The sequence below is a fragment of the Jaculus jaculus genome, chromosome 15 (genome assembly GCF_020740685.1).
Source record: "Jaculus jaculus isolate mJacJac1 chromosome 15, mJacJac1.mat.Y.cur, whole genome shotgun sequence".
NCBI classification, from domain to species: Eukaryota; Metazoa; Chordata; class Mammalia; order Rodentia; family Dipodidae; genus Jaculus; species Jaculus jaculus.
The window spans coordinates 21954821-21974067 of NC_059116.1; the positions used below are offsets into that span (position 1 = coordinate 21954821).

General features: G+C 45.0%; 1 protein-coding gene across 1 annotated transcript in view; it reads left to right on the forward strand.

The window, feature by feature from the left end:
* Positions 1-19247, forward strand: part of Greb1l (GREB1 like retinoic acid receptor coactivator) — a 296540-nt gene that overhangs the window by 230424 nt on the left and 46869 nt on the right. The window contains exons 17-18 of the mRNA XM_045135088.1: positions 3776-3956; positions 9652-9844. Of these exons, the coding sequence (XP_044991023.1) occupies positions 3776-3956; positions 9652-9844 (374 nt within the window). The remainder of the gene's footprint in view (positions 1-3775; positions 3957-9651; positions 9845-19247) is intronic.

Below are 19247 nucleotides of genomic sequence, written 5' to 3' on the forward strand. Positions count from 1 at the left end.
GAAAGAATGAGTACACCAGCTTCTCCTGAAACAGCATAAAACATCCAGACACATGTGCCAGTGGCTTTATGTGGGTACTGGGAAATGGAACCCAGGCAGACAGGCTTTGTAAGAAAGTACCTTTAACCACTGAGCCATCTCTCCAGTCCCCAGGTTAAACATTTTCACTCTTGCCTAGAGTAGGCTTGTAAGTGCTGGAGTGATCAGTCAAGAAAGAGCTTTCTGCTTGTTCATTTATTCATTCACCTATTTGTTTCAGAGTAGGTTACTGTAGCCCAAGCTGACCCAAAATCCACTGTGTAGCTCCAGGCTGGCCTCACACTCAAGAGAATCCTCCTACCTCAGCTTCGCAAGTGTTGGGATTAAAGGTGTGCACCACTATGTCCAGCAGCCATAGGCTTCTGTCTAAATTTTTCAGTGCCAAGCATGAATTCCTTCCTGTGGAGGGGACCTCAAGTCCAATCAAAGGCCAGAGGCAGGCTGGAGGGATGTCTTAGTGTTTAGGCAGATTGCCTACAAAACCAAAGGACCCAGGTTTGATTCCCCAGGACCCATGTTAGCCAGATGCACAAGGGGGCACACGCATCTGGACTTTTTTTTTTTTTTTTGCAATGGCTGGCGGCCCTGGCACACCCATTCTCTCTGTCTCTCTCTTTCTCTGTCAAATAAATAAATGAACAAATAAATAAAAATTAAAAAATAAATAAATTTTTTGAGCCAGTCATTGTGGCACACACCTTTGATCCCACCTTTGAACTCAGGATACCATGAGTTCAAGGCCACCCTGAGACTACATAGTGAATTCCAAGTCAGCCTAAGCTAGAGTGCGATCCTACCTCCAAAAACAAAAGGCTAAAATAAATAAATAAATAAGAAATTAAAGAACAGTAGGTTACCCCTATAACAGTCATGCCACTATTGCCACAGCAGGTCATCTTCCCTGGCTAGTCGGTTGTGTAGCTCACAGGGCTCACCTCAGGGGAAGACTGTTGATGCTTCCATAGAACTTTTCAGCATTACGAAGCTAGCCAGCAAGGAGGAGGCCTCTGGCCCAGCTCCGGCTTGATGTCTCAGGGTCCTGCAACCACCACATTTGGTGCGTTCAGCAAGAAGGTCTTATCATCTAGTTCTGGTGGGCAACCAAAAGCTTTGAGAATGTCCTGCAATGTTTTGGGGGGCATTGGGGCCTATTTATAGCTATTAGCATTGTAATTTGTAGATGCTAGTTGCTTGTAGGGGTTAATTAAGTCGGTGCCACCTTAAAAGAAAAAATAAGGGCTGGAGAGATGGCTTAGTGGTTAAGGCTCTTGCCTGAGAAGCCTAAGGACCTAGGTTTGATTCTCCAGTACCCACGTATATTATTTTTTTAATATTTTTTTGTTCATTTTTTATTTATTTATTTGAGAGCAACAGACACAGAGAGAAAGACAGATAGAGGGAGAGAGAGAGAATGGGCGCACCAGGGCTTCCAGCCACTGCAAACGAACTCCAGACGCATGCACCCCCTTGTGCATCTGGCTAACGTGGGACCTGGGGAACCGAGCCTTGAACGGGGTTCATAGGCTTCATAGGCGAGCACTTAACCACTAAGCCATCTCTCCAGCCCCCCACATATATTATTAACAATATGTTTTGTATGGTTACATCATGTGTTGATAAAAATAAAATATATTTTAAAAACAAAGAAAAAGATAAAATTAAGTTCACATATTTCATAGTCTCTTCATTTCAAAGATTGGTATGTTAATTGTCCTAACAGCAGCTTGATGCACCTAGAAGTGCTTCAGATGTTTGTGTGTAGGAGTAATTTTGTTACAGAGATATTCGCGACACACTGAAGTTTTCACCATTCTTTTACATCTTGAGGATACAGTAATCATGGGTAATCCAGTTCTTTTATTTGTTTGATACATAAATACAGTGCTCATTGAGAGTTTCCCAGACTTTGTATAAAAATAAGTACAAGCCAGGTGTGGTGGCGCACGCCTTTAATCCTAGCACTCCGGAGGCAGAGGTAGGAGGATCGCTGTGAGTTCGAGGCCAGCCTGATACTACATAGTGAGTTCCAGGTCAGCCTGGGCCAGAGCGCGGCCCTCAAAAAAATAAATAAATAAAATAAAATAAAAACTGAGTACAGCAGTGTTTGCAAGGTGACTTGGTGGTAGAAGCACATGAGTATATATGAGGCCCTATACTTGCTCTCCATCATTTGTCTCCCCAAAATGAGTATGACACTACTTTTTTTTTAATTTTTTTGTTCATTTTTTATTTATTTATTTGAGAGCGACAGACATAGAGAGAAAGGCAGATAGAGGGAGAGAGAGAGAATGGGCGCGCCAGGGCTTCCAGCCTCTGCAAACAAACTCCAGACACGTGCGCCCCCTTGTGCATCTGGCTAACGTGGGACCTGGGTAACCGAGCCTCGAACCGGGTTCCTTAGGCTTCACAGGCAAGCACTTAACCACTAAGCCATCTCTCCAGCCCTGACACTACTTTTAAAACGGTTGCTGCCTGGATGCCCTGCGTGCCCATTCTCTCTCTCTCTCTCTGCCTCTTTCTCTTTCTGTCACTCTCAAATAGATAAAAACAAACAAACAAACAAAACAAGTTTGCTGCCAGGCATGGTGACACATGCCTTTAGTCCTAGCACTTGGGAAGCAGAGGTAAGAGGATCACCGTGAGTTTGAGGCCACTGTAAGACTACATAGGGAATCCAGGTCAGCCTGGGCTAGAGTGAGACCCTACCTTGAAAAAAAACAATCTTGCAATCTAGGCTGGGCATGGTGGCATATGCCTTTAATCCTAGCACTTGGGAGGCTGAGGTAGCTACATAGTGAATTCCAGATCTGGGCTACAGCAAGACCCTACCTCAAAAAACAAACAAGGGGCTGGAGGGATGGCTTAATGATTAAGGCGTTTGCCTGCGGAGCCAAAGGACCCAGGTTCGATTCCCCAGGACCCACGTTAGCCAGATGCACAAGGGGGCGCACGTGTCTGGAGTTCGTTTGCAGGGGCTGGAGGCCCTGGCGTGCCTATTCTGTCACACTCTCTCCCTCCTTCTCTGTCAAATAAATAAATAAAAATATTTTTAAAAAAAACAACAAAAATGCTTGCAATCTAACATGGCCATCTCTCTAGCCCCCAAATAAAATATTTTTGAAAGAAAGAAAGGAGGGAGGGAGGAAGGGAACAAGGAAGGAAGGAGGAAGGGAAGGAGAAGAAAGAGAGAGGAGCCAAGAGAAAAGTCGCAGGTCTGACATCCATTTGCAGCCTGGCAGTTCCTTTGCAGCAGCCAGAGACCGTGTCTCGCAGAAGGCGGAGCACAGCCATCTCGAGGCGGTCAGGCTGTCCTCTCACCTCCGCACTCGTGCCATGGCATACGCACCCACCCAGACATAAATAATAATAAATACACAAAGGATTTTTAAAAAAAAAAAAACTTTATTTATTTGAGAGCGATAGAGAGAGAATGGGCGCGCCAGGGCACCAGCCACTGCAAACGAACTCCAGACGCGTGCGCCCCCTTGTGCATCTGGCTAACGTGGGACCTGGGGAACCGAGCCTCGAACCGGGGTCCTTAGGCTTCACAAGCAAGCGCTTAACCGCTAAGCCATTTCTCCAGCCCCAAATACACAAAGTTTTTTTTTTTTAATGCCTGCTCTTTAAAGCTTTGTATATGATCTAGTACCCAGTATCAGACACCACTGAACTTCCCTTTGTCTCCTGTGTGTGCAAAAGTGTGCTAAAAGAGAAACTTTTTTTTTTTTCTTGGCAGGTGTCCTTGTAGACCTGGGTCTGGAGGAAAATGGGACAGCTCACCAGAGAGCAGAGAAATATGTTGTTCGTCTGGACAGCGAAATTCAAAGCAAGTTTGAAGTTTTTATGAGGAGGGTGAAACAGAACCCATGCACGCTGTTTGTGCTGGTTCAGGACAACTCTCATGTGGAGCTAACCAGGTGATTGCTTCCGTGTGAGCGAACCCCGTATTCCCTAGCGGTAACTGTTCCCCGAGGAAACCCCTCGAAGGTGATGATGCCAGCCTGGGGACTATCACGGTGGGCATCTTCACGTTTGGTAACTAGTTTTCCCAGCTAAACGTTGATTTTTTTGGGGGGGGTGGTTTTCAAGGTAGGGTCTCACTCTAGCCCAGGCTGACCTGATACTCACTCTGTAGTCTCAGGGTGGCCTCGAACTCACGGCGATCCTCCTACCTCTGCCTTGCGAGTCCTGGGATTAAAGGCGTGCGCCACCATGCCTGGCTAAATGTTGATTTTATGTTAAATATCCCATGGAGGGATTTAGAAATTCCTGTTTAAAAATACTGTTTTGCGCATGAAGTGGCACATGCATCTGGAGTTCATTTGCAAGAGCAAGGGCAGCCATGGTGTGCCTATTCTCTCTCTCTTTTTCTCCATCTCTCTCTCTCTCTTTCACATAAGTATAGCAAAAACATTTTTTTAGCCGGGCGTGGTGGCGCACGCCTTTAATCCTAGCACTCAGAAGGCAGAGGTAGGATTGCCGTGAGTTCGAGGCCACCCTGAGACTACAGAGTTAATTCTAGGTCAGCCTGGATCAGAGTGAGACCCTACCTCAACAACCCCCCCCAAAAAAAAAAACCTTTTTTTTTTTAAATACTGTCTTGCCTGGCATGGTGATACATGCCTTTAATCCCAGCACTCAGGAGGTAGAGTTCAAGGCCAACCTAAGACTACAGAGTGAGTTCCCTACCTCAAAAAAATAAGTAAATTGTCTTAAAAGCACTGTGGGGGCTCTACAGATTGCTCAGTGGATAAAGGCGCTTGCTTGCAAAGCCTGATGGCCTCAGGTTCAATTCCCTGGTACCCATATAAAACCAGATACACAAACTGACACATGTGCCTGGAGTTCGTTCATAGTGGCAGGGGATCCTGGTACATCCATCCTCTCTATCTGCCTCTTTCTCTCTCTCAAATAAATAAATAAAATGTTTTAAAAAAAAATCATGGTGGGGGCTGAAGAGATGGCTTAGTGGTTAAGCACTTGCCTGTGAAGCCTAAGGATCCCGGTTCGAGGCTCGATTCCCCAGGATCCATGTAAGCCAGATGCACAAGGGGGTGCCTGCATCTGGAGTTCATTTGCAGTGGCTGGAGGCTCTGGCGTGCCCATTCTCTCCCTCTCTCTCTCTGCCTTTCTCTCTGTGTCTGTCTGTCACTCTCAAATAAATAAATAAAAATTTTAAAAAAATTTAGAGCACCATGGAACTCTGTGGCTTCTGAGAGAAGGTAGCAGTGAGGTCAAGGTGAGTGAAATCCCTGAAGGGTGATGTGCTTCCTGCTTTCTCTCCTGATCTCTGCTCTGTCCTTCTTTTCTTTCTGTCTTCTTCTTCTTCTTTTTTTTTTTTTTTCGAGGTAGGGTTTCACTGGAGTCCAGGCTGACCTGGAATTCACTATGTAGTTTCAGGGTGGTCTCGAGCTCACAGAGATCCTCCTACCTCTGCCTCCAGAGTGCTGGAATTAAAGTCATGTGCCACCACGCCCAGCTCACTTCTCTTCTTTTCTTGCCTGTGATTCCTCATCTTTCTGGCTTTTCTTCCTTCTGACCTTTATTTATTTTATTTTTATTTATTTATTTGAGAGAGACAGAGGGAGAGAGGAGAGAGAGAGAATGGGCATACCAGGGTCTCCAGGCACTTAAAGCTCACTCCAGACACATATGCCATCTTGTGCATCTGGCTTACATGGGTCCTGGGAAATCGAACCTGGGTCCTTTGGCTTTGCAGGCAAGCACCTTAACCACTAAGCCATCTCTCCAGACCTGACTCTTATTTTATTATTTATTTATATATTTATAGGTGTGTGTATGGGTGCACCTGCAAACTAATGCCTATCTGGCTTGAATGTAGATGGTAGGGAATTGATTCCAGATCAGCAGGTTTTGTAAGCAAGCAACTTTAACAGTAAGCCATCTCCCACTTCTGACCTTTAAAAGCAGTAAAATAAAAAATGTTACTCTAATTATCCAAGAGCACATCTGAAATGCAAGAGACCATGGTGTTTCTTGGGTGGACTTAATGAAGTAACAGTATGTCTAGAATGATGTAACCACTTTTGCTACAAATCAAATCTTAATTAGCTTAGTGCCTGTATCATTGCTGCTGTGCTCTAAGAAAGGTGGAAAGAGAGCTGGAGAAAAGGCTTAACAGTTAAGGCACTTGCCTGCAAAGCCTAAGGACCCAGGTTCAATTCCCCAGAACTCACATAAGCCAGATAGATGCACATGGTGGCCATATATCTGGAGTTTGTTTGCAGTGGCTGGAGGCCCTGACATACCCATTCTGTCTCTCTCTCTCTCTTTCCCTCTAATGAATAAATAAAAATAAAATATTAAAAAATAAAACTCAGCTGGGTGTGGTGGCATATGCCTTTAATCCCAGCACTCTGGAGGGAGAGGTAGGAGGATCGCCGTGAGTTCAAGGCCACCCTGAGACTACATAGTGAGTTCCAGGTCAGCCTGGACTAGAGTGAAACTCTACTTTGAAATACAAAAAAAAATATCAAAATCAAAAGGTGGAGGGAGCTGCGCATGGTGGTGCATGCCTTTAATCCCAATACTCTGGAGGCAGAGGTAGGTGGATTGCTGTAAGTTCAAGGCCACCCTGAAAATACATAGTGAATTCTAGGTCAGCCTAGGCTACAGAATGAGACCCTACCTGGAAAACAAAAAAAAAAGGTGGAAGAAGCAAAAGCCAGAGGGAAATCTGAGCCTCACTTAGCATCATAGATTTTCTTTGCACCAGGAGACAGTGAGGCTAGGAATCTGGAGCATTTTTTGGTCTGTGGTAGAAATGGGGCACAATCATAAAAATCATCTGGGGCTGGAGAGATGGTTTAGCAGTTAAGACACTTGCCTGCAAAGCCAAAGGACCCAGATTCGATCCTCCAGGGCCCACATAAGCCAGATGCATAAGGTAGCGCTTGTGTCTGGAGTTCATTTACAGTGGCTAGATGCCCTTGCATGCCCATTCTCTCTCTCTCTCTCTCTCTTCCTCTCCCTCTTTCTGCCTCTTTCTCTCTCTCAAATAAATAAATAAAAATAGAGCTGGGCGTGGTGGCGCATGCCTTTAATTCTAGCACTTGGGAGACAGACATAGAAGGATTGCCGTGAGTTTGAGGCCACCCTGAGACTACATAGTGAATTCCAGGTCAGCCTGGGCCAGAGTGAGACCCTACCTCAAAAAACCAGAAAAACCAAAAATAAATAAATATAAAGTTAAAAAAAAAGATTGGAAAATAGTTCCTTGAATACCCAGTGGAGCTCATATATTTAACTCCAGGTTATCAAGATTCTTTTCTTGTGGGCATGGTGGCGCACGCCTTTAATCCCAGCACTTGGGAGGCAGAGGTAGGAGGATTGCTGTGAGTTCAAGGCCAACCTGAGACTACAGAGTTAATTCTAGGTCAGCCTGTACCAGAGTGAGACCCTACCTCAAAACAAACAAGCAAGCAAAAAAGATTATTTTCTTTAATTAATTTAAAAGTACAGATTTGGAGGTGGAAAGATGGCGCAGCAGTTAAGGCACTTGCCTGCAAAGTCTAATGACCCGGATTTGATACCCCAATTCCCACAGAAAGCCAGATACACGAAGTTGGCATGTATGTCTGGCATTCATTTGCAGTGGCTGGAGGCCCTAGCATGCCCATTCTCTCTGTCTCTCTATTTCTCTGTCTCTCTCTGTTTGTAACTAAATAAATAATATATTTCTTAAAAAGTGTTAAGGCTGGGTGTGGTGCATGCCTTTAATTCTAGCACTTGGGAGGCAGAGGTAGGAGAATTGCCTTGTACTCAAGGCTACCCTGAGACTACATAGTGAATTTCAGGTCAGCCTGGGCTAGAGGGAAACACTACCTCAAAAAAAAAAAAAAAAGAAAGAAAGAAAGTTATTTGGTTGGAGAGAAGTTAAGGTACTTGTCTGCAAAGCCAAAGGACCTAGGTTCAATTCCCCATGACCCACATAAACTTTGTTTGCTGTGGCTAGAGGCCCTGGCGTTCCCATTCTCTCTCTCTTTCTTCTCTCCCTCCCTGTTCTCTCTCTCTCTCTCTCAAATAAATAAAAATAAAATTAAAAGTTTTATTTGAGGGCTGGAGAGATGGCTTAACAGTCAAAGCGCTTGCCTACAAAGCCAAAGGACCAAGGTTCGATTTCCCAGGATCCATGTAAACCAGATGCACAAAGTGGCACATTGCATCTGGAGTTCATTTGAAGTGGCTAGAGGCCCTGGTATACCCATTCTCTCACTCTCTCTCTCTCTCTCTCTCTACCTCTCTCTCAAATAAATAAAATAAAATAAAATAAAATGTATATTTTTTAAAAGTTTTATTTGAGCTGGGTGTGATGGCACACGCTTTTAATCCCAGCACTCGAGAGGCAAAGGTAGGATCACGGTGAGTTCAAGGCCAGCCTGAGACTTCATAGTGAATTCCAGGTCAGACTGGGCTAGAGTGAGACCCTACCACAAAAAAAAAAAAAAGTGGGGGAGGGGGCTTGAGGCTGCAGGGCAACCCGATATACCCACACAACAGAACGGAAGAAGCTCTCAAGGTGGGCATCCCGCAGAAGGTGGGAACATGAGGCAGGCCGAAGGGGTAACGCAGGAGTCCTGACTACTGTTGGCACTCTGCGGTGCAGGTCATTGGATCCCGAAGCTCTTCCTGCAGGTATAAAATCTGTCTCCAGTCCGGATTTCATCACCCATGGCCTGGATATCGGAGTTTGCCCTGTGAAGGAGATATGGACCAACTGAAAAGTGGGAGGGGAGTGCTTAGGGGGTCCCTCAGATCTGTCCGGAAAGAATTAAGGAAGAATATAAACTTTTTTTGTCTTCCAAGTTACATTTTTTTTTTTGAATTGGTGGTTTTTAAATTAAATTAAATTAATTATTTAGTTATTTGAGAGAGCAAGAGAAGGAAAGAGGCAGACACACATACACACACACACAGAGAGAGAGAGAGAGAGAGAGAGAATGGGCGCACCAGGGCCTCCAGCCACTGCAAACCAACTCCAGACCCATGCGCCCCCTTGTGCATCTGACTTACATGGGACCTGGAGAATGGAACCTGGGTCCTCAGGCTTTACAGGCAAGTGCCTTAGCCACTAAGCCATCTCTCCAGCCCCTGATTTGGTTGTTTTTGAAGACAGCCTTGTTTTATAGCCCAGGTTGGCTGCAAACTTTCAATCTTCCCGCCACGACCTCCTGAGTACTGGGATTACAAGTGTGTACCCCATGTCCAACTCTGCAACCACATTTTTAAAATTTTTTTTTGTTCATTCTTATTTATTTGAGAGAGAAAGAGAAAGAGGCAGATAGAGAGAGAATGGGCGCGCCAGGGCCTCCAGCCACTGCAAACGATCTCCAGACGCGTGCACCCCCTTGTGCATCTGGCTAACGTGGGTCCTGGGGAACCGAGCCTCGAACCAGGGTCCTTGGGCTTCACAGGCAAGCGCTTAACCGCTAGGCCATCTCTCCAGCACCACAATGCAACCACATTTGAATTCTATCAACTCCTCCCAATTTCAAATAAGAAACCAATGCCACCTCCGTGTTGTCACGTGTTTCTCCGCCCGTCGATTCCGTAAGGGGGGGGGTACTAATGTGACTTTCACTATTTCTGCAGTGTCATTTCGAGCTCCCTGTCACATGGTGAACCCAGTCATGGGTTGGCTGATAGAGTCATTAACTGCAGAGAAGTTCTGGAGGCTTTTAACCTCCTGGTGCTCCAAGTCAGCTCCTTCCCATACACACTTCAGACTCAGCAGTCCCGGATCAGCTCCAACAACGAGGTTCACTGGATACAGCTGGATACCGTGGTGAGTCACCCATGCACAGCTGGGTCCTCAGTTCCTCATGGAATAGAAACTTGGATCTAAATATGATCATGGATCATGGAAAATGTTAATAAAAATTTAAAAAAATAAAATAAAAATAAAAATAAATTAAAAAACAGAGAAAAATAAATAAATAAATATGATCATGGTTCCGGGTGTGGTGGCACACACCTTTAATCCCACCATTCAGGAGGCAGAGATAGGTGGATGGCCGTGAGTTTGAGGTCAGCCTGAGACTGCATAGTGAGTTCCATGTCAGCCTGGGCTAAAGAGCAAGACCCTACCTCGACAAACAAACAAAAAAAGAACCAGAAATATGATCAGGGCCCGATAAAATAGACCACAGGAGTTCAGAAATCTAAACTAATGCCTCGTCTTATAGATTGATCATATTTAAAAATATATATTTCAGCCGAGCATGGTGGCGCACGCCTTTAATCCCAGCGCTGGGGAGGCAGAGGTAAGAGGATCCCTGTGAGTTCAAGGCCACCCTGAGAATACAGAGTGAATTCCAGATCAGCCTGGGCTAGAGTGAGACCCTACCTCAAAAAAACAAAAACAAACAAACAAACAAACAAAAATACATATATACACATATTACTTATATATATATTATTGATATATAGATAAATAGAAATATATATACATATATAAATAAATAGAAATATATATACGTATATTTCTATTTATTTATTGAGATAAATATTTGAGAAAGGTAGAATATAAGCACACCAGGGCCTCTAGCCAACTGCAAACAAACTCCAGATTCACGTGCCACTTTGTGCAACTGGCTTTACATGGGTACCAGGGAATCGAACCCAGACCACCAGGCTTTGCAAGCAAGTGTCTTTAACTGCTGAACCATCTTTCCAGCCTCCAGATTACAAATTGGTTTTTTTTTTTTTTTTTTTTAAATCGAATCCTATGTTGTCCAGTCTGGCCTTGAACTTGTGGGCTCAGGTGACCCCTTCCTCTCACCTTGCAAAGTGCTGGGACTACAGAGGCACTGCCCCTTTGTGCTTCTCACAATTACCTAGCACCAGAGACTAGGGAAGAATGGACTACGGAAAGTTGAAAAGTAGTTCTTTTTTAGATATCGTGCAGATACAAAATCATCCATCCTAGATCATTAAAAAAACAAAACAAAACGTGGTAGTGGAGCTGGAGCGATGGCTTAGTGGTTGAAGTCTCTTGCTTGAAAAGCCCGCTAGCGGGCTGGAGAGATGGCTTAGCGGTTAAGCGCTTGCCTGCGAAGCCTAAGGACCCCGGTTCGAGGCTCGGTTCCCCAGGTCCCACGTTAGCCAGATGCACAAGGGGGCGCACGCGTCTGGAGTTCGTTTGCAGAGGCTGGAAGCCCTGGCGCGCCCATTCTCTCTCTCTCTCCCTCTATCTGTCTTTCTCTCTGTGTCTGTCGCTCTCAAATAAATAAATAAATAATTTTAAAAAAAGAAAAAGAAAAGCCCGCTAGCCCCAGCCACCCATCGCTGCAGCAAGAGACCTGGCATGCGCTCACGTGCACACGCACACACATTCACACATATAAAAATATGATGAGCCGGGCGTGGTGGCGCGCGCCTTTAATCCCAGCATTTGGGAGGCAGAGGTAGGACGATCGCCATGAGTTCGAGGCCACCCTGAGACTACATAGTGAATTCCAGGTCAGCTTGGACTAGAGTGAAATTCTACCTCAAGACAAACAAACAAATATGTATACTATTTGTTTGTTATATATGTATATATGATGGTAGCCAAATGTGGTGAGGCACTCCCGTAATCCCACCACTCAGGATGTTGAGACAGTAGGACTCCAAGTTCAAGATCAGCCTGAACTACATCCATAGTGATACCCTGTCTCACAAACAAACAAGTGATATTATCTGAGAACATCATGAATATCCTAATTACCTGTGTGATGTTAAGCGGTTCTGGGCTCGTGGCTCAGTGGTAGAGTGCTTTCCTAGCATGTGGGGTCCATCTTCAGCACCGCCAAAAAAGAAAAAAAAAAAAACATGAATTTTACTCTGAGACCTGACAACTTAATTGTTCCATTGAGTGGAGGGCAGTTTGACGTCTGTCTCACTGTTCATTGCTATCCCCTTCCCCTGAGACTGGATTTTCCATTTCAGTCTGCTCTCAGTCTTCTGGTTGAAACTGGGGTGATGGCGTGCCAAGGCTTCCAGCCACTACAAACGAACTCCAGACGCGTGCGCCCCCTTGTGCATCTGGCTAACGTGGGACCTGGGGAACCGAGCCTCAAACCGGGGTCCTTAGGCTTAACCACTAAGCCATCTCTCCAGCCCCACATACTTAATACTTTAATCCCAGCAACCAGGAGGCAGAAGTAGGAGGATCACTCTGAGTTCAAGGCCAGCCTGAGACTGCATAGTGAATTCCAAGCCAGCCTGGGCTTGAGCAAGACTCTACCTAAAAAGAAAAAAAAAAAAAAAAAAAAAGTCTTTTTTTTTTTTCTTTTGTTTTTAATTTTAAATCATCCATATAGACAGGCAGGGTAGCACTTGGCTATAGTGCCAGCTATTTGGAAAGTTGAGGCAGGAGGACAGATTGAGCCCAGACTTCATCTCAAAAATAAAAATTAGCTGGACATGGTGGTACACGCTGTTAATCCCAGCACTTGGGAGGCAGAGGTAGGTGGATCGGAGATGACATAGTGAATTCCAGGTCAGCCTGGGCTATAGTGAAACCCAACCTAGAAAAACCAAAAAAATAAAAAATAAATAAATCTCCAGCCGTGGGTGAGTTTTCCCCTAGGCTGGACCTGGGCTCTCTGCATGTTTTCTTTATCTCTTCCAGCTCCCCACATAGCAGAAGCTCCTTGAACTCTTTTTTCTTTCCATGCTTTTTCCCCCAGATCCCTATCTGGTCACATGCGCCCCTGAGCTACAACGTGACCCACGCGGGCTCTTGGGCTCCATGTGGTATACTTCTCTTCTCCCCACTTTGTTTCCCCTTACCTTTCAACCTTCCCCCTTCTGCACTCCTTTGTAAAATCTGAATAAAATGTGGTATTTTAAAAAAATCCTCCCTAAGGACTTGAGCTCAACCCAGAGAAAAAGAAAACATCACATTGATCTGCCTTCCACATTGGACCCAACAAATATGTGGTTGCAGTGGGAAAGGTAACCAAGAGTTCATCTCATTTGGTTATTTGGAGGAATAATTAAGAAAACCAAAGCAGGGCTGGAGAGATGGCTTCACTTTTAAGGCACTTGCCTGCCAAGCCTAAGGACCCAGGTTCAACCCTCCAGATCCCATGTAAGCCAGACGCACCAGGTGGCGCCCACGTCTGGAGTTCGATTGCAGTGGCTGGCGGTCCTGGCATGCCAATTCTCTACCTCTCTCTGTACCCTCCCCCATAGAAAGATAAAAATAAAAGGAAAACAAAGTAATTTAATTCAAAGACGGTATACCTGTGCTGGATTGTTCAGAGAACACGCAGAGGGCCGATGGTTAGAGGGGAACGCAAAGCAGACATCTAGTGTCCAAAGCAGAGTGACAGTTCCAAAAAGCCAAGATGCAATCCATCTGGAAGGACCAGGAGGGGCTTCTTGCGGGGCAGAGCTCGGGGAAGGGGTCTTGAAGGGCAGCAGGAGCTGGACAGGCAGATGGGGAAAGGCAGACTCCCTGCAGCGGGCAAGTGGACAGGGCACACGGGGGAACCAGCAGCAGCTTACAGACAGCACTGGCTAAAGGAATCTTTTATCATACCTTAGAGAGAGGCTCTGTGGCCCAGGCTGGCAAATTTTACACTCATTATGCATGTGTTAAATGGATTATTTTGTTTTTAGCAAAGGAATGATATTGTTAGAATGCACATGCATTCATTTAACCTTTTCTTTTCAATTTTTTGTTTATTTTTATGTATTTATTTGATAGCAACAGACAGAGAGAGAAAGAGGCAGAGAGAGAGAGAGAGAGAGAGAGAGAGAATGGGCGCGCCAGGGCTTCCAGCCTCTGCAAACAAACTCCAGACGCGTGCGCCCCCTTGTGCATCTGGCTAACATGGGTCGTGGGGAATCAAGCCTCTAATCAGGGTCCTTAGGCTTCACAGGCAAGTGCTTAACCGCTAAGCCATCTCTCCAGCCCTCATTTAACCTTTTTAAAAAATTTATTTGCAGACAGATAGAAGAGAGACAGGCCTCTACCTTAGAATGGGCAGAACCTAAGTCAGAGCAGTGGCTGGAGCCAGGAGCAGCTCTTACTAGCTCAAGGCCGGCCTGGGCTCCACAGGCAAGCACCGTAACCACTAAGCCATGTATCTCTCTAGCCCACTTCATTTTTTATTTTTTACATTTTTTTGTTTTTCGAGGTAGGGTCTCATTCTATTCTAGGCTAACCTGGAATTCACTATGGAGTCTCAGGGTGGCCTCAAACTCACGGCGATCCTCCTACCTCTGCTTCCCGAGTGCCGGGATCAAAGGCGTGCGCCACCACACTGGGCTTTTTTTTATTATTATTATTAACTTTTTATTGACAACCTCCATACATGCTGACAATCCCCTCTCACCTTTTACCCTCCTTCCCTCCCCTTTCTTCTCCTCCTCCACTGAATCCTTTCTTTCCAACTAGTGTGTCTTTAATTTCTTCAGGGGAAAGGGGAGAGTTTCAAGATATGGTTTCGCTCTAGCCCAGGCTGACCTGGAATTCACTATGGAGTCTCAGGGTGGCCTCAAACTCACCGTGATCCTCCTTCCTCTGCCTCCCGAGTGCTGGGATGAAAGGCATGTGCCACCACGCCTGGCTTGTCTTTGATTTTGATGTCATCATTTTCCCCGTCCTACTGTGTGACAGGTTTTGTATAGGTAGTACTGGCCAGTATGAGATCATGAAGGACACTGCCACTTTGTGTCTGGAAAATAGCATTGCAATGCACTCTGCCCTTTCTTCTTACATTCTCTCCACAAGCTCTTTTGCAAACGGTCCCTGAGCCTTGGTGAGTGCGATAGAGATGTATCCTTTAGTGCTGAACACTCCACTGTCCCTTCTCGTCAGCACCATGGTGACTTTTGAGTCTCCCAAGTGGTCAGTGCCATCTGAAAGAGGAGCTTCTCTAGCCAAAAGGAAGAGTAGCAAAGGCTCAGAGTCCATTGCAGAAGAGCTGGCAAAAAGAATGTAAGAGCTGGGATGGAGAAATGGCTTAGTGGTTAAGGCACTTGCCTGCAAAACCAAAGGACCCAGGTTCGATTCCCGAGGATCCACGTAAACCAGATGCAAAAGGTGGCACATGTATCTGGAGTTTGTTTGCAGTGGCTGGAGGCCCTGGCGCGCCCAATCTCTCTCTATCTATTTATCTGTCTCTCTCTCTCTCTCAAATAAATAAGTAAAATAAAATACTTTAAAAATATGGCTGGAGAGATGGCTTAGTAGTTAAGGCATTTGCCTGCAAAGCCAAAGGACCTCGTTTCAATTCTCCAGGACCCACATAAGCTAGATGCACAGGGGTCATATGCATCTGGAGTTCATTTGTAGTGGCTAGAGGCTTGACATGCCCATTCTCTCTCTGCCTTTCTCTCTGCCTATTTCTCTTACTCAAATAAATAAATAAAATATAAAAATATTTTTAAAATATTTGAAAAAAAGAATGTAAAAGCCAAAGAAAGGGTACGACTGCTTACAATGTAATCTTCCAGACACAAATTGACCTTGATATTCATGATCTTGCAGCACATGTCACTACCTACAGAAAATCTTCATAATAGGAGGAAATGATGATGACATCAAAATATAAGAGATTAAATTGGAAGGAGGAGGGGATTTGATGGAGGGTGGATTTGTGAGGGAAGAATGAGGGTGAGGGAAGGAATTATTATGGTTTATTGTCTATAATTATGGAAGCTGTCAAGAAAAAGTCTCTCTCTATATGTACATACATATATATAAATTCATAGGTACAAATGTAAGTATTCAGACGGCAGTTTTAAAAAATATTCTATTTTTATTTATTTATTTGACAGAAAGAGAGGGAGAGAGGGAGAGAATGGGCGTGCCAGGGCCTCCAGCCACTGCAAACAAACTCTAAGATGCATGCGCCCCCTTGTGCATCTGGCTAACGTGGGTCCTGGGGAATCGAACCTGGGTCCTTTAACCTTGCAGGCAAATGCCTTAACTGCTAAGCCATCCCTCCAGCCCTAGAGGGCAGTTTTTTGGGCTTAATATAGCCTTTCAGCCAGACAATAGTGGTAGTTCCCCATTCACACCTATTGCTCCTTCAGTCATATTTCCAACATTATGGTTATACTTTAAATATATTTTAGTTTTGCTTATTTAATTATTTGAGAGAGATAAGCATCGAGAGAGAGAGAGAGAGAGAGAATGGGCATGCCATGGCTTCCAGCTACTGCAAATGAACTCCAGACGCATGCACCACCTTGTGCATCTGGCTTACGTGGGTCCTGGGGAATCAAACCTGGATCCTTTGGCTTTGCAGGGAAGTGCCTTACACACTAAACCATCTCCCCAGTCCGTGGTAACATAGCAGACTATTTACATTTCATTTGTAGCTGTACTGGTTCCCGAATTCCATCCTGGCATCATCTCATCATGCAACATGATTTAACAATCTTCCCTATAAATTCATTAAGAATAAGGAAAGGTGAATAAAAAGTGAAGACAGATGGATATATTTTTTTCTTTAACTTTTTAAAAAATTTATTTATGAGAGTGAGAGAGAGAGAGGCAGATAGAGAAAGGGTGTGGCAGGACCTCCAGCCACTGCAAATGAACTCCAGATGCATGCGCCACCTTGTGCATCTGGCTAACGTGGGTCCTGGGGAATCATACCTGGGTCCTTTGGCTTTGCAAGCAAGTGCCTTAACCACTAAGCCATCTCTCCAGCCCCAGATGGATATATCTTAGCTAGTAAGTTCTAATGGCATGTCAGGAAAAGGAGCAGGCATGGAGTAGGATTTGATAGTTTTCAAGGAAAAACAACAAAAAGCATAGGCCAAGGATGAAAAGGAAATGTGAACTCCAAGTAGAATAAAGCGTTTCCATATGAACTCCACTGTCACTTCTTCTCAGCACTATGGTGCCTTTCGGGTCATCCCAGTGATCACCACCATCTAAAAAGAGAAGCTTCTCTAACCAAAAGTGAAGGCAAGCTGGGCGTGGTGGCACATGCCTTTAATTCCAGCCCTCAGGGGGCAGAGGTAGGAGGATAACCATGAATTCAAAGCCACCATGAGACTACATAGTAAATTCCAGGTCACCTGAGCTAGAGTGAGACCCTACCTCAACCCCCCTCAAATAGTAAGGGTAACGTTAATATATGGGTATGAATGTTAGTTAAAGTGCTTATAGGGCAGTTTGGTAAGCAGTATATATGCATTTAGCCAGATGTTACACTCCTAAGGCTCATGACCTCCCCACCATTTTGATTAGGTTTTCAGTACCAGGCACATATTCCCTCCCATAGAGCAAGGTCTCCAGTCCCATTAGAGAGCAGTTGGTTTCCCCCATAACAGACATGCCATTATTGTACCCATTTAGTCATTTGGCCTAGCTGGCCAAACTTGAGGCTTGCAGTGTCCATTGTTTTCACCACTGATGCCTTCTGTCTGCCATAGGGCTGCATGCAGTGTGGCTTTTTCCAGCTTTCTGCCAGCTGGTCTACAGGGAGGAGGTTTTCAGCTCAGCCTCAGTTTAATTTCTTGGTGACCTTGCAGCCCAGGCATGTGGAGACAAGTTAGTGTCTTTAACTGCGGAGCCATCTCTCTAGTTCTTGATAGGTTGTTTAGAAGCTCAGAACGACGTCACAGCCACTTTTAACACACTGTGCGGAACTTCTGACCGCAGGCTGGAGTGTGCTGACTATTCCTGGCTCTGTCATTCTTCCCTTACATTTTCTAATGAATCTACTTTCTGAGTCTGAATCTTCCTCTAATGCACGCTTTTGTTATTACACTTTTTAAAGTTTCTTCGTTTCCTTTAATAGATGAGTTGAAGGATGCTTAAGGAAAAACTTCAATACATAGTCAATAAATAAAATCGAGACTTAAGAGCCAGGCGTGGTGGCGCACGCCTTTAATCCCAGCACTCGGGAGGCAGAGGTAGGAGGATCGCTGTGAGTTCCAGGCCACCCTGAGACTCCATAGTGCATTCCAGGTTAGCCTGAGCTAGAGTGAGACCCTACCTTGAAAAACACACAACAACAAAAAAAAGTGAGACTAAGATTCGCCAGCAGCATATTGAGAAAAAGTGACAGTACAATGTACAAAGAGGGATGAAGAGTGTAAACAAAAAAGAAGGGGGCACTGGGGAAATGGCTTAGCGTTTAAGGCGTTTGCCTGCGAAGCCTAAGGATCCCGGTTCGATTCCTCAGGACCCAGGTAAGCAAGTTGCACAGATGCACGCAGCTGGAATTCGTTTGCAGTGGCTGGAGGCCTGTTCCCTCTTTCTCTCTGTCTCTTCCTTTCTCTTTCTCTCAAATAAATAAATAAAAAGAGGTCTCTTCTGTTAAAAAAAAGAAACAGGCCTGTGAAATCAAAGAGTTCTGGGGCTTCTATTCTAAGTTTAAAGAACATCTTATCACTCATATCAGGGTCAGGATCCTCTGAGTCAGCCTGTGCCACATCCCAAAATAGTTACTTGTTTTCTCAGTGATGACTAAGTCATCAAGAAGAGGGCAGGATTAATGCTGTGTGCTCTCTGTAGGAAGGCACCAGTGTACGTTCCAGACTGAAGCTCGTTCTCATTTGTAAAAGAATAAGCTTCTATGATTCACCATCATTAAACAATGCCAGAAACAAGGTTTCTCTCCAGAGATCTGCGGATAATACATATCAGAATAGAGAGCTGCCTCAAGCGGGAAAAGAAGTTGGAGCCATGTGACCTTGCCTTTTTCTTTTTCTTTATTTATTTTACAGAGAAAATGGGAGAGCGAATGGGCACACCAGGGCCTGCAGCCATTGCAAACGAACTTCAGACACGAACACCCCCTTGTGCATCTGGCTAACGTGGGTCCTGGGGAATCAAACCTGGGTCCTTTTGGCTTTGCAGGCAAAGGCCTCAACCACTAAGCCGTCCCTCCAGCCCGACCTTGTCTTTTTCAACAGAAAGAAAACAAACTCCAGGCTGAAGAGATGGTTCAGTGGTTAAAGACACTTGCTTGTAAAGCTTATGGCCTGGAATTTTTTTTTCCTGGTACCCAGGTAAAGCCAGACACACAAAGTAGAGCTTGTCTGCAGTGGCAGGAGACCCTGGCATGCCCATACTTCCTCTCTCTCCCTCTGTCTCTCTCTGAAGCAAATAAATTAAAAATATGTTTAAAAAGAAAGAAAATACTGGAGGGATGGCTTAGCGGTTAAGGCATTTGCCTGCATAGCCAAAGGATCCAGGTCCGATTCCCCAGGACCCACGTTAGCCAGAT